Source organism: Lolium perenne, chromosome 1 (genome assembly GCF_019359855.2).
Source record: "Lolium perenne isolate Kyuss_39 chromosome 1, Kyuss_2.0, whole genome shotgun sequence".
NCBI classification, from domain to species: Eukaryota; Viridiplantae; Streptophyta; class Magnoliopsida; order Poales; family Poaceae; genus Lolium; species Lolium perenne.
Genome location: NC_067244.2, coordinates 111226600 through 111241048, shown reverse-complemented (window position 1 = coordinate 111241048; position 14449 = coordinate 111226600). Strand labels below are relative to the sequence as shown.

Sequence of the window (14449 nt, the reverse complement as noted above, 5' to 3'; positions counted from 1 at the left end):
GGATTCGTGTAGTACAAGTTACATAATCCGGGAAGGTTTCTAACTCATCCCGCAAGATTACAAACAACACTTCCTAATACAACTCTAGCTTTCCTTGAATATATCTTGGGCTTCCGAATCTTCTTATTCTTCGGGTAGTGGGCCTTCAGTAAACCCCGGGTACTATCTTCGGCAGGCCTATTTGGGATGCCTATGTCAGCGTCACCATCCACCGGTGCATGAACTGGGACGGCTTGCGCTGCCCCATAGGTTCGCCTCGATCGTCGATGGGCAAGTTCCCCACCATGTCCTCCTGTGTGTGTCCGGCGACGCGACCCGACTGTGATCCGCGGAGGTGATGTTCGACGGTGAACAGCTGGAGGAGCTTCGTGCACACCGTTGAAGTCGGGCACTTTGTCGTCTTCAAGTACGACGACCACTGTGTCTTCACCGTCAAAGCCTTCGACGAGACCATGACGAGGACGACTAGGAGACGGAAATATGAAGACGATATAGTCTTCTACTGTGTTTTTATTAAGTTCTATCAATTTGCTTCAAGCATATTTGTCTCCAAATATGTGTGCAAATTTAAAATTTTCTATGCAATTTAGATTTGGCCAAGCACCGAACTGAATGAGTCAGCTGTTGGACGCACTGTCCGAACCGGCCGGATCAACACCAAAAATTTATCTACAAATCGATCGTCGGAGCGTTTGGTTTTAGATCAGCCTGGTGGAGATGCCCCTTAGCCTACATGCTCTTTCTTGCCTGGCAACTTGATGTGCCGACCCAACAAAGCTATCTATCCCCTCCTTACGTGTACCCGACGTGGCCCGCCGTGATCCTCATCCGTTGGCGCCGTCTTAATTGGTGCGGGAATACCGTTCCGTGGGCGCGTATAGCTGCCGCCAGTTTGAGATCGGATTCTTTCTTTATTTAGGCTCGAGGAGATGGATGACGATTGAGGGCTTGATTGGTGTAATTAGCCTTTTCCAGCTCACGGCCAGGGAATGCATCGTAGTAGTATCGTACACTGCAAGCCATACACATACCGGCGGCATCTCACAATTTGTTTCGTTTATGGTATCTTGCATAAGATGGTTTCTTATTGCTGGGGTCCAAAATCATGCAAAGAAGGGTGCGCAAAGGCGTTCAAACACCAACAAGGCTCCAACCCCTGAACCAAAAACGAAACTCGTTTCCAGGTTCAACCCCCTTCGACTCTTCCCTCCTCGGCTCCCCATATAAAAACCGGCACCCGCATCCTCCTCGAACGCGCACACCATCCCCGTTCCTTGTTTATTCATTCCCGCCGGCCGGCCGCGACCCTCTCCTGGACCCCGACTCCTTCCATCCTTTCTCTCTTCCCCACCGACGCCGTCGCCTCTCCTCCGAGCCCTCGCACAAGGGGAGATGGATTTGGGGGCAGAGCAGCAGCAGCAGCAGCAGCACGGGTAAGCAAATCGGCCACGGCGAAACCGCTCCTGATCCTTTCCTTCTTGTCGGTACGCGCGCTGATTACATGAAATTTCTGGGCGAAGCTGCGAGCATTACACGAGGGGGTGCCGGATACGGGCGCCGTGCTGCGGCGAGGTCTTCGGCTGCCGGCATTGCCACAACCAAGCAAAGGTCTGGACACATGTTTCTTTTTCCCTTCTCCATATGCCGTGCGATTTCTCGATCGAATAAATTGTTCTTGGCTCTGACTGAGATTGTCGCTGAAACGCCGCGCCTGCTTATTTCGTCGCAGAATTCGATCCAGGTCGACTTCCGCGACAGGCACGAGATCCCTCGCCACGAAATCACCAAGGTATGTGCCCTCCTCTGTAAATTCTGTTCTAGTTTTCCCTCAGTTCTTCAGTGTTCTTTTTTTGCGGGTAGTTCTTCAGTGTTCTTTTTTTTGCGGGTAGTTCTTCAGTGTTGTGCTGCATGCCATCTTCTTCCGTATCGACTCTAGAGCTGTAAACCCACCTCTTAACTGAGCAATCAACGATTTCTTTCCAGTATTCGAAACCCAATACTCCAGTATTTCCCCTTTCCCTTTCGATCCGATGGCCATGCACCCGTGGAGGTGGAGACAGGGGCAACCAACTGCCATGCAGTGGCCAAGATATCTTTTTTGTCCCGTTTCTTCAGATAAGGTTATCCTGCTACTCCGGGCCACAACTTGCGTCCTGATTTTTTTTGTTCCGCTTCTCTCTATCGATCGGCGACCTCCTTTGCAAGTTGCCGGCCTGTGTGGTCATCGACTACACATGATTGTTAGGTCCATGTCACCACTAGGAACCGGCCTGCTTGGAGAAAGGGGAAAAGGCAGCGGGAGAAAGGGAAATGGACAAGGATGTTTCGCTATCAGTAGAGATATATTTTTAATGTGACGGCGTTGGGTGGCGCATAATTGAAGGGCATGATTGCATCTACAGATTAACCATGTACTAGTAGCTCTATTTGTGTGCAGTGCCTATCCAGCCACATAGCCAATCGAGATCAATTTTAGTTTTAGCACCTGACTGATTGCGTGGCACATCATTGAAGGGCATGATTGCATCTGCTTCATTGGTGTGCAGTGCCTCTCCAGTCAAATAGCTATAGCAATTATAGTGTGTTTTTTCCCTTTTCCTCTATCCAAATAAAACAATACTAGTCAGTAGGAATCATATGGAACTCACCTACTGAAGATAGTGTGCTTACTGAACCTCTTCTACTTTGTGATGTATCACAGGTTATCTGCTCTCTCTGCAGCAAAGAACAGGATGTAAGTGTCTAACATAAACAACATCCTGGAGTATCTTCACCCTTTGTCTGTACTAATCGTATGAAACTGCTCATTTGGATAAACAGGTGCAACAGAACTGCTCTGATTGTGGGGCGTGCATGGGAAAATACTTCTGCAAAACATGCAACTTCTTTGACGATGATGTAAGAGTGTTCAGATTTATAAGCAAAGGAATAATTACTTGATTTGGTAGGTATTATTATTCTCTCTGTCTAACTGCCCATAAAATTTTGTAATAGATCTCCAAGAATCAGTATCACTGTGATGGATGCGGCATCTGCAGGCAAGTGCCCAATTGACAGTTATCCTTCTTAGTTTTTTTTCCCGGCACATTTAATATTTTTTTCAGAATGATCATTTTTTGTCTGGATATTTTTGTTCTCTTTGTTTCAGAACTGGTGGCAGTGATAACTTTCACTGCGAAAAATGCGGTATGTCTCGGGAAGAAACTTGTGTCTTGACATGTCGCCGTAAAAGATTGCTATAACGCCAACTATTCCTTGTTCACTGACAGGGTGTTGCTACAGCAATGTCTTGAAGGATTCTCATCACTGTATAGAAGGAGCAATGCATCACAACTGCCCTGTCTGCTTCGAGGTGAAGCTTCTTCTTTTTTGCAAACACCAGTCATTATAAAAAAAAAGGCGTACCTAGTGCTGAAAAACAACCAGTCATTATGTTTGCAATTATTGTTGATCTTTAAAGAACAATCTGCTCATTTTTTTTTTCCAATGACAGTATCTGTTTGACTCGACGATGGACATCAGTGTACTGCACTGTGGGCACACGATCCATCTGGAATGCCTGAACGAGATGAGAGCTCATAACCAGTAAGCATTTTTCAGACAACAACTTCTTACCTTTTGCATCTTCTCACATGAAATGGACCAGATGATCTGATCAAGCTGTTTTATTTGGTCTTCCACCAGCTACGCATGTCCGGTATGCTCGCGTTCCGCCTGCGACATGTCTGCCGTGTGGCAGAAGCTTGATCAGGAGGTCGCCGCCACACCGATGCCAGAGTTCTACCAGAAGAAGATGGTAATTAAGCAACAAACTGAGAACCAAACCTTTTAGCAGACCTGTCTGGAAGCTGAACAAACTATTAATGGTGTTTCTTCCAGGTATGGATCCTGTGTAACGACTGTGGGGTGACGTCGAGCGTTCGCTTCCACGTCCTGGCACATAAGTGCCCCGGATGTGCCTCCTACAACACCAGGGAGACGAGGGGTGGCCCGGCTACTGCGGCGGCATGCTCAAGAGTCTGAGCACTACGATGATAGGACACACACATTTACAGGTGGGATACTATCCAGGAATTGATCAAGATGATGGAGCATTCGATTCAAGCTGGTAGCCTGAAGCTGCTACTAGTGCTTGCTGCAGTAGGAAGCAAGTGAGGGGGAGGCGTCTCTCCTCTCTGAACAGACCAGGAATGGCTGTGCCATCGCGGTTGCTCGTTCCAAACCAGAGAACAACAAAACTCAGCTACGCTTGCACCAGTCTGCTTTGATCGGTGTGAGTTGCCCGTGATACATGAACCTATCTAGAGAGCTCCTAATTAGGACATCAGCAATTACACACCAAAAGCATAGGAAGTGAGTGATATATATGGCGATGTTGCACCTGGATACTTGTTGCTCTTTCTGTTGGTAATCCATTGTTGCTTCGATAGTTTGCATTGGTTCATTTTACAACTGCGTCTAAAAACAACAGATTGCTCCATGCACATGAAAAAAATACTTCAGTTAGGTGTACCATCTTCATTTTGGGAATCAAGCCTCCATTTTACCTTTGGAATTGCCACAAAGCCACATGATACATCACGGGGTGCTTCCAATTGCTCCCATGATTTTTGTCAGAAATTTTAGGCTTCGGCAAAATACTTAAGATAAAACGATAAATGGAATGGTATTTTCCCTTTGAAGTTAAATTACAAAATAAATATAATTCAGGGAAATTCCAATAAAAAATAGTAAAGTGAAAATGGAAACATTGTACTATTAAACTTCAAAAGGCGTAACTTTGGACATAACAATATTGTTGTTGCCTGATCAAGCCAGGAGGCTAGATCATGTGTTTTAGTGGAGAGATACAACCAAGATGTCAGCCAATAGTCGGTACCTACCACTCTCTGTCGGCAACTCACATAGAACTAGCCCACCAAAGGAGATTACGTCGTAAGGGAAGACCTAAGGGAAGACGTCATCCAATTGCTTTCGATACTACCACGTTGTCGTCTCATCGATGGTTTCCACTCGTGCCAGAACGATACCTAGCCACCGCCAAATGAGCCGCTTAGATCTAGTTATCCGCTAGAGCTTTGATTTGGCCCTAGCCACCGTCAAATGAGCCGCTTAGATCTAGTTATCCTCTAGAGCTTTGATCTGGCCCGACGGCATTTTCCGACTGTTGACGTGTACAAGTAGATTGCCTAGCCCTTTCCATCAGTTCGGACTTTTGGTTCAAGTGGCTAGTGCATGAAACTTAACATGGTATCAGAGCCCCACGTCTCGAGTTCAAATCCTGGCTTTCACAATTTATTCTAAATTCCCCCGCAGCCTCTTGCCGTGTGGCGTGTGGTCCCGGCGCTGCCTCTTTGCCTCTCTACACGTGTTGACTTGTCTTCTCGTCTCCCCGTCACACGTGAGAGGGGGTGTTGACGTGTACAAGTAGATTGCCTAGCCCTTTCCATCAGTTCGGACTTTTGGTTCAAGTGGCTAGTGCATGAAGCTTAACACCGACAATAGAAAAGAGAGATGTGCCTCCACCTACCTCCTATAGCCTTGTTGTCACCATGCTGCACCAGGTTGTGCTTGACACATCCAATCCGCACGAAAGCTTGCTAGATATGCATGCATCGGCCACCGTACTAATGAGACGACCACCACCCCTCCAAGTGGCCGAGCGCTTGATGAGTCTATTTTATACATGCATTTTTGTATACCTTTTTCTAATGACACATCAATGGCAAATAATTATTGCCAACTCCTGATTCCCAACAGAATTGTAGCTGGCGCTTGAATTTTGTTTAAAGAATTTATATACTTTCTCAATTGGAAAACGCTTCTTTTCAGCCAGTTGATCGATTGCTCGGTTCGCTATGAGCTACGTGTTATGTATTTTCCCGTGTAGCTCCCTCACGCGTTGCATTGATGTTGCCTTTTCTTTCTCACGCGCTAGTCCACACACGTCTGATCGTTGCCACTGCTCTTCCTCATGCGCTTTCGCTGTTTGTGCGTCTGGTCAAAGTGCCACAATGATTTATGTACGTATGCTTCAGAGAGATTGCTCCAATGTTGCCTAGGTGTTCTTGTAATGTTGGATGAGTTAGCCACAATTATTGGATGTACAAGGTTTTTGTTGTTGTTGTTGGATAATGCGACACTATTATTACATTTTGCTGCAAACAGTTGAGGAACTCTGTTGCATACTTTATATGTTTTTGCTACATGAACATACTGTAAATGTTAAAGTTTCGCTACAAACAAACTGGGAATATGGTGGATGTGTTACTAGTATTATTTTTTGCTACCAAATTGAAAATTGGAGATCGTTTGTTGAGCTGGTTCGATTGCCTGTCGGGTGCCAAGACTACTGGATCGTGCTTCCCGGATAGGCCTTGATATGTTGGGCCTCTTGCGCGCATCTGAGAAGATAACGAGCTGGGCTCTCAAATGACACATAAGCGCAATGATCGGCTGGGCGAACCGACGCCTACCGGCCTAGTTTGCGTGGGCTTGATGAGTACGTTTGTTTTGGAAAAAACAAATATATAACTTTGTAAAGTTAGATCAGATACAGTACATGGTATGCATTCGGTATTCTATATATTGAAAATTCGCAATAGTTTTGGACAGTATATACTCCGTAAAACGTATTATAAGCAAAAGAAAACTTGAGGACGCATTATAAGCAAATAGGCATATGCTTACATAACAAACATAGACATAATGGAGATATTCACTTTGACTCGTAGGAGCATTTACTCTTGTTGTGTGAATCAACATTTTGAATTGTCAATAAATTGTAAAATAAAAGTTTCCATGTACATCTACATATTTTATGTTTGTACACAAGTTTTTTAAAAAAAACTAAAAATAATTGTGGCTCCTGTAAAAAAGATAAGTTTTGATGCTATAACACGACTACGTACAAGATATTTTTTTATCTTTTTTGTACACGCCATATAAAATATTGTTTCTCCACGAAAATTTATGCACTAATATAGAATGTCACGATGTACACCAACAAATTTATATCAGAATTTTTTAATATTTTTAAAATTATTTTTTAATTATTTTATATAATGAGAGGATTTGCTCCTATGAGAAATTGCCACCTCCGACATAATGCCCTCTCGCGAGGATTCTTTGATTCAACCAGCTTCAGCTCATCTCAAAAACAAAAAAAACCCAGCTTCAGCTTAGACGGATTCCACGAGACAAAAACAAGTCCCGCAAGTCAGTGCCGTTGCGTGCACAGAGTCGCGAAAGCTACACCTCCAACCACCTATTATGCCTTATAAATACCCCAGATAACAACGTACACATACAAGTACGTACATCCTATACAGTACAAGAATACCAGATACACATTGTCTACATGCCTGCATGCTGAATCACGTCACCTGGAGAAGCCGGCCGCCGGACACGTTAATCCCGTACTCACACAGACAACTACGTGCCGGCCGAACTGCCGTATGCGTGCTCCAGGTGTCTAGCATGATTATGAATCGGTGACGCGCGCGTACACGTATCCGGTATCCCCGCCGTCAACATCGGCATGCTCCGTCACATGCCACGTCGACATCGTACAGTGCTAGTACCATCTGTGCCGCAGCAACAACATTATCCGCTCCACCAACACCAATCATTCCAGCCCCCGCGTCCACAACAAGCCAAGAAACCAAACCAACCGCGCCGAGCCGAGATCCCGTCGTGTTCACCGTAACGCACCTGACGGCGTCCCCTGTGGCCGAAACGCCAAGGCCGCGTTTGGTAGGCTGCACCCGTCCCTCATATCGGGCCAGCAATTTTGGTTGTCTACTCGCGTTTTTGCACGAATCGGTTCTCAATGCACCGTCGGACCAAGCCCTGGAGGAACGATCGGTTCGGCAGTTTTCAGCGGTGCAGACAAATCTCTACGATGGCTGGCGGCTGATGCAAAAAGAAATCTTCGGTGCACGCGCGGAGATGAGAGTGGAGATGGCGGAGCTGCGACACCCATCGGCGAAAAGCGAAAAGGGGGTGGGTCACCTCCCGCCACGTCTCATGGCCTATTTCTACCCCCTCCTCCACTCTCCCCCAAAATTTCGAGCTCCTCCTCCCGTCGGCAATCAGGTAAGAGGCGCACACATCTCCGGTCGGCGATGGTTGCAGCGGCGCCGGCGAGTACATCTGGGCTGCTTCATCTACTTCCTGGTGCAGCGCATCTTCACCTCCGACGATGAATGTAAGGCATCCCTTATCCCGGTACAGTGGTAATGTTTAGATCTAGGTTAGGAGTTGTCAGATCTTGTCTAGAGTTTGGTCTTGTAGTAGGGGTTAGTTCGAATTGTGGTGAGCTATCATGATCTTGCTAGGGTTCAACATTTCGGGTTGCTTGTTTGTCCCAAATGTGCTCACTTATCATGATCTTGCAAGAGTTTGTGCTATTCACAGTTGCAATGAATTGCTTGTCTGATTTAGGATGATTGTTGGTATGGTTCCTGCGATTCACATGTATTTGCTTCCAAGTAGATTCACGTTATATGTACTACGATGTGTCTAGGACTCCTTCTGTGATGACTTTAGCTAGGTGCTTGTCTGCGTTGGGGACTCTCAGATCCTTTCGCAAGTTCCTGATTCCCAACCAGCCTATGACTCTAAGGTAGCGGCAGAGGTCGCCGCTAGGTTGTCCACCACAAAGAAGAACAAGAACCGCAGGGAAACGAACAGGGCCTTGAAGTCCGAGCAGAAAGGGACTGGCACCATGAAATGGCTTCCATTCATGTCCACTTTCGTGTTGGATAAGATGTGCGGCTTGATCCAGACCGGAGTGAGAACTGACAAAGGATTCAAGAAAGTCCATCTGACTGTTGTGGCGAAGGGCATGTTTGACCACTGTGGTGTCTATGTGTGCTCCACTCAGGTGTACAACCACCTGAGGAAGTGGAGGCAGAGGTGGCTCACCATTAGTAGGCTCCGCGATCTAAGCGGGGCTCAGTGGTGCGAGGATACCAAATGCATCATCCTTGAGGGTGAGAACTAATGCGGGCACGTCGCGGTGAGCACGCTCAGTCCACCTCACTAACTCTTTTGATCAGCCACTAGCAGAACTAACATCATTGTCCCTTCGTATCGTAGGATCACCCAAAGGACGTGGAGTTCCTGAATGTGCCCATTGTCAACTACGACGAGATGCATACAATCTTATCTTTCGGCCTCGCCACCGACAAGTACGCCATGGGATCCAGTGAGCCCCTAGGCTCGGCTGCAGCAATTCCTGCACCTCAGGATGCTGAAACCCAGGAGTCCGACACGGTTAACCTCGATGGGCCACCTGAGAAGGCTGGCGACACGCCTGATAAGGTGATCGCCAACAAGAGGAAGAGAGGCACCTTCGCCGACGACGAGCTGGTGGCCTTCACCAACATGATTGTTGTTGTGAAGGACGTCGCACAAGCCATCAGGGACAACAAGCCCACGGACATGCACTCTGACCTGTACAATGCGGTCATGGACATGCTTGGCTTCGCCGAGGATGATCTCATGGCCGCCCTGAGCCACCTCGTCGACCACAAGGCCCAGGGTTCCAGCTTCGTCGGCATGATCAAGCCACACCGCGCCCTCTGGCTAAGGAACTACCTTGGCAAGTACCACTCAAAGGTGTAGTGGTGCCCTTGAGGGGGTGGTTCAGGGGATGCATGCATGGAGCTGGTGATGATGATGATGATGTACATTCTGGGAGTAGCTAGGGAGGAAAAATATTTGATGGCCCCTTTTGTAACTATGATGAGGTGGTATATACTAACCCCTTAGGTGATGGTGAACTTGCGGTGTTAGGATGACACCCACTTTTGCTGTGGTGGTAGGATGACACCATGGTAGTGTAGGATGAACTTGTGATCCACTTTTGAAATTATCATGCATGCCCCTATTAGTTTATCATTTGCTGTCAACACTTGTGTTGTTCTATTTCTCGGTTATGAATTGCTTCATGGTTGTAATGGATTACCTGTTCTTTTTATGCCATGCTAGTGGTATGTGGTGTTTCGCGGATGGGTACGAGGAATCTACAACTCATGGAGGGTCTGTCAAGACCAGGTCAATGGCTATTCCAACAACATCTACCGAGGGTATGAAACATTGGAGGACGCACATCAAGAGTACCTCACCTTCCTGGAAGAGGAGTTCCTGGAAGATCAGGCCATCGATGAGGCAGTGCCCTTAGCACAACTGCCGCCAGAGGAAGTACATGCTCTACAAGGAGCACCACCGATGGTACGTCCCAGTCGGGTCAAACATTACATCATCGCCTTCATCATCGCCGTGATCGTGAGGATCATGTTCTTCTGAGCGGTGTCTGCTCGTATGTAACATGCTATGGCATGGTAATCTCACCATATTTGAATTGTGGTAAGGATATGGAACTGTGATTTGAGCAACCAAATAGTCGATTCCTATTTTTTGCGTGCAACTTGGGTTGGAAACGGGCAACCAAATGATGGGGCATGGCTTCCTTCTCCGGCGCGCAAAAGGCCGCACAGGCTACCAAACGACCGGCGTTTCATGGCCCATGGCCCGTTCGCGGCGCGCAGGGAGGCCCATCTCGCTGGCACAGTGGTGCAAGAATCCCATGCAGCCTACCAAACGCGCCCCAAAAGTTCACAGCCCAGCCGGTCCGACCAAACGCATTGCCCACCGCTTTTCGCCCTTTCGCTGCAGCTTCTAACTCTATCATCGCTATTATCGTCGTCGTAGCACATTCTCTTCTTTTCCACGTACATGAAAATGCCACGCCACCACGCTAGGACCTACTCCATGCTGGGCTGCAACAGACACGGCATGCCAACAACTCCATCCCTCCCGTCCCCACCTCCACTTCCACCGGCAGGACAACCCTGCATCGCCTTCGATCGAGTTCGAGCCCAATGAGGCTGAGATGGAGGAGTTCGTGGCTGACGCGGAGCAAGAGGCATCGGTGGACCTGCAGCAGTGGGGGGAAGAGGATGATGACGACGATATGGATTAATGGAGTGACGGGCCGGACGGGGAGGTGTTGTCGACACAGCAGAAGGCCATCATGGCCTCTTTTGAGTCACTGCAGGATCAATAGGTCGCCGCCCGTACCCGCGAGGAAACCAATGAGGCTATTCTCCACCGCATCACCGAGATCGATCTCCACCGAGCGGGCGGCGACGGTGGAGTCTAGATGCCTCCTCATGGTGGCAGAGCGGTAGAGGCTCCTCGAGCTCGACGATGGACGGAGCGATGAGGCCGCCACCTGCGAAGCAGCGCAGGTGGCCCAAATCGAGGCCTCCCGCGAGTGGAGGGCGACGTTGAGGAAGGGATGCTCCAGCGACCCCGATGGCTTTGCGGCACCGCCAGATGCGCGAGGCAGGGACGGTGAAGTGGATAAAGGAGCAGGCAGAGGGGATTACGTTGAACCAACCAATAGGGAAGAACGACGACAAGGTTGGCCATCACGTGCCCTGAACGACGACGAGTAGGCTAGGTTTCGTTTGAGTTTAATCTCTTTTCATTCAACTTTGTAAAATATAACAAAATTTAAATGAAAAGTACAAGTTATGTCAATTTTTTTACACCATCCCCCAAACGGGGCACCAAGCTGCGGCATCTCCCAAGTGACCGATCCGGCGCTTCTTCCGGACGGTGTTTGGGGCGACGACTAGGATTCTCTAAGGTAGTTGGTGTATAATATAGGGTACATGCTCAAAAAATTATTTGGGGCAAAAAATAAAACTCATGGTCCAACAAAGTGCCTATCCTATGTTTTATTTAGTGATGCAAAAAAAGTTAGGTAGCCTCTGTATTTTGGCCTCTCGTGTTGCAAATTGGGGGCATGGCACGGCTGCTGCAAAAGAAAAGCTCAGAGCGCGGACCAACCATTGACGTGGGCACGACCATTCGGGTGCTCATCATTGGCATACCTGTGTGGCTTAATAGGAAGCCCCTGATGACATGCTAAGGATCAAGAAACCCAAGATAATCCAGCAATCATCAAGTGCTCAAGGTCCATTTTTCTAGGGTGCGAGACAAGAACAGGCCCAAGTCAGGTAACCCTAGTGTTTATCATCAACCTGTAACCAACCAGGATACGATATAGGAGGGGTCGCTAAGACGACGACTAATCAAGCTAGAGAGATACCTCACAGAGATACGATCTAGAGAGAGAGAGAGAACACCATAACCTTCCTGACGATCTTGTAATCATCATCTTCAATCAATCAAGAACATACAAGCATGAATTAAGGTTTTACCCTCCGGGGGCCTGAATCAGGGTAAATCGCGCTTCCTAGACCCCACGTCAACCATTGCCTAGCTACATTTCAGCTCGGCCACCCTGTAACATTTCTCTAGATTGCCGAGCCTGCCTCCGTGACCGAGATGAATCGGTATTTGGTGGCACGCCACCGCCGATCTATTCTGGCCCTCTTTCGCCCCTCCGTCGGGTGATTCAGTCCCACCGCCATTTGTCATCGATCTTCTTGTCATGGATGTGCAACATGCCCCTCCCACGACCTTCACGGTCGAGCATTACCACTGCGACAACCTAGGGTCCTGACAGGCAGCCAATGACGGAAGGAGCGGTCCATTCTTGCAGGCAGAGCGGCCGCCCCGGCCCTAACAAGCAGCCGGCCGAATACCTACACAATGTGTTCAAGAAAAAAAGGGTCAAAGGTAGTTTCTTTGTTTCTCGACTTTTTTTGTTTCTGAAATTTAATATTGTGATGTAGGAGTAGTTTGTAACAAAAAAGCCAATGTGTTGTAAATAAGTTTGTTTGATGATTCCTCCTACAATGAGGAATACGATACGAAGGAGGATGAGGGCATTGCATGATTTTGACATTGCACAAGAACAAAATGCCGGAGCATGGTGGTTCAGTATTCCAATGTGAGAGGATTCAAAGTATGGGAGTTGATGGGCACAATAGACTGATGCTCAAATACTTTTGTTCTAATCTGGTGTATCCGGGCGATACTTTGGACGATAATTTAGGATGACAAATAATTAGTTCCTTCACACTGCCAAGTGTGTCAAGGTACATGATCGGTTTTTAATGGAGTGGAGGAATTACGCCCGAGAACTTGGACATAGCACTATCCGAAAGTTGTCTGCCGCATTACACATAATGGTATATGGTATTTCTTCAGATCTTGTTTATGATCACTTGGTAATGGGTGATAGCCAGGACATCAAGTGTGTGAAGCGCTTTGTAATAGCGGTGGTTCAAGTGTTTGTGTCTAAGTATTTGAGAGCACCTGGATTTTACTGGTATACTCAAATCAATTGACTGCATGCTGAAGATGATAGAACTACCCCACAACATAACATGGACAGTTGAAAGGATACAAGAAGGATTCCACCATCATTTTTGAACCACGGCCGATCACGAGACATGTATATGGCATGTGTTTTTTTGGATGTCTGGTTCTTGGAATGATATTAATGTTCTCGAACAATCACCTCTCTTTGTAAAGTTAACCAATGGTGAGTCAACAACGATGGAGTTTCATGCAAACTACCGCACCTAAAACATGTGCTACTACCTTGTGGATGAAATATATGTGAATTTGGTTACTTTTGTCAAGCCAATCCCAATACCCAAGGTACATGAAAGAACTTCAGATCCATAATGCTCAAGGGGCGGCTAGAAAATATGTGGAGAGAACTTTTTGGATTTTGTAAACCTAATTTACTATTGTGAGAGAACCGTCTAGGTTTTAGGATCAACCGATTCTTTGCTACACCACGAACGCCTTGCATGATCATACACAACATAATCTTTGAGAATGAGCATGGAGTTTGTTTGAACAACCTGTGCGGCCGCGTAGAAATGCAGGCTGAGTCCAATGCTTTCTTGCAAACTACCATTATCTGTGAAGGTCATTTTGTTGGGGATTTTATCGATGTTACATAGCCGTGTCGCGATTTGATACGTGTGGGCATCTTTTTATTGTTTTGTTAGTATGCGCAAATTGCTACAATGATTTATCTACGTATTTACATAGACCTTACACCAATATCACATACAAACTAAAAAAAAAAATCATCAATGTATTGCAGAAGATGTTGCAATACAATATCGTATTTTCAAAAATGTTACATACATAAAAAAGAAGGGTGTGCCTACGTCTCAGTTGACTGAGATTTTCTTAAGTCTCAGTCAGCTTAGAAAAGTGCAACTACAGTTTAAAGAAAAGTGCAACTCGGTTCAGTTGCACATTTCTGTCAGAAAAGTGCAATTGCACTTTTTTAACATAAAAGTGCAACTAAAGGCACATTTTTGTAAGTGATTTAGACTTAAGAAAATCTCAGTTGACTGAGACATAGCAAAACCGAAAAAAGAATGTTACATCCAAAAACCCTTTGTACCATCGAGCAGAATTTTTTCACCTTAAACCGGTTGGCCAGCTGATTCCTAGTGTTGGTTCCTTTTTTTTATGTCCTGTATTTGGAGATGCTCGA

At 46.8% G+C, this 14449-nt stretch overlaps 1 protein-coding gene across 1 annotated transcript; it reads left to right on the top strand.

The window, feature by feature from the left end:
* Positions 1–1264: 1264 nt before the first annotated feature.
* On the top strand, positions 1265–4429 carry LOC127299211 (E3 ubiquitin-protein ligase RZFP34). The gene is made up of 11 exons (XM_051329144.2): positions 1265–1433; positions 1521–1608; positions 1730–1789; positions 2702–2734; positions 2821–2898; positions 2995–3038; positions 3149–3186; positions 3270–3352; positions 3494–3585; positions 3685–3796; positions 3880–4429. The coding sequence occupies exons 1-11, from the start codon at positions 1393–1395 to the stop codon at positions 4021–4023; spliced, it is 813 nt and encodes a 270-aa protein (XP_051185104.1). The 5' UTR covers positions 1265–1392; the 3' UTR covers positions 4024–4429.
* The last annotated feature ends 10020 nt before the right edge of the window (positions 4430–14449 follow it).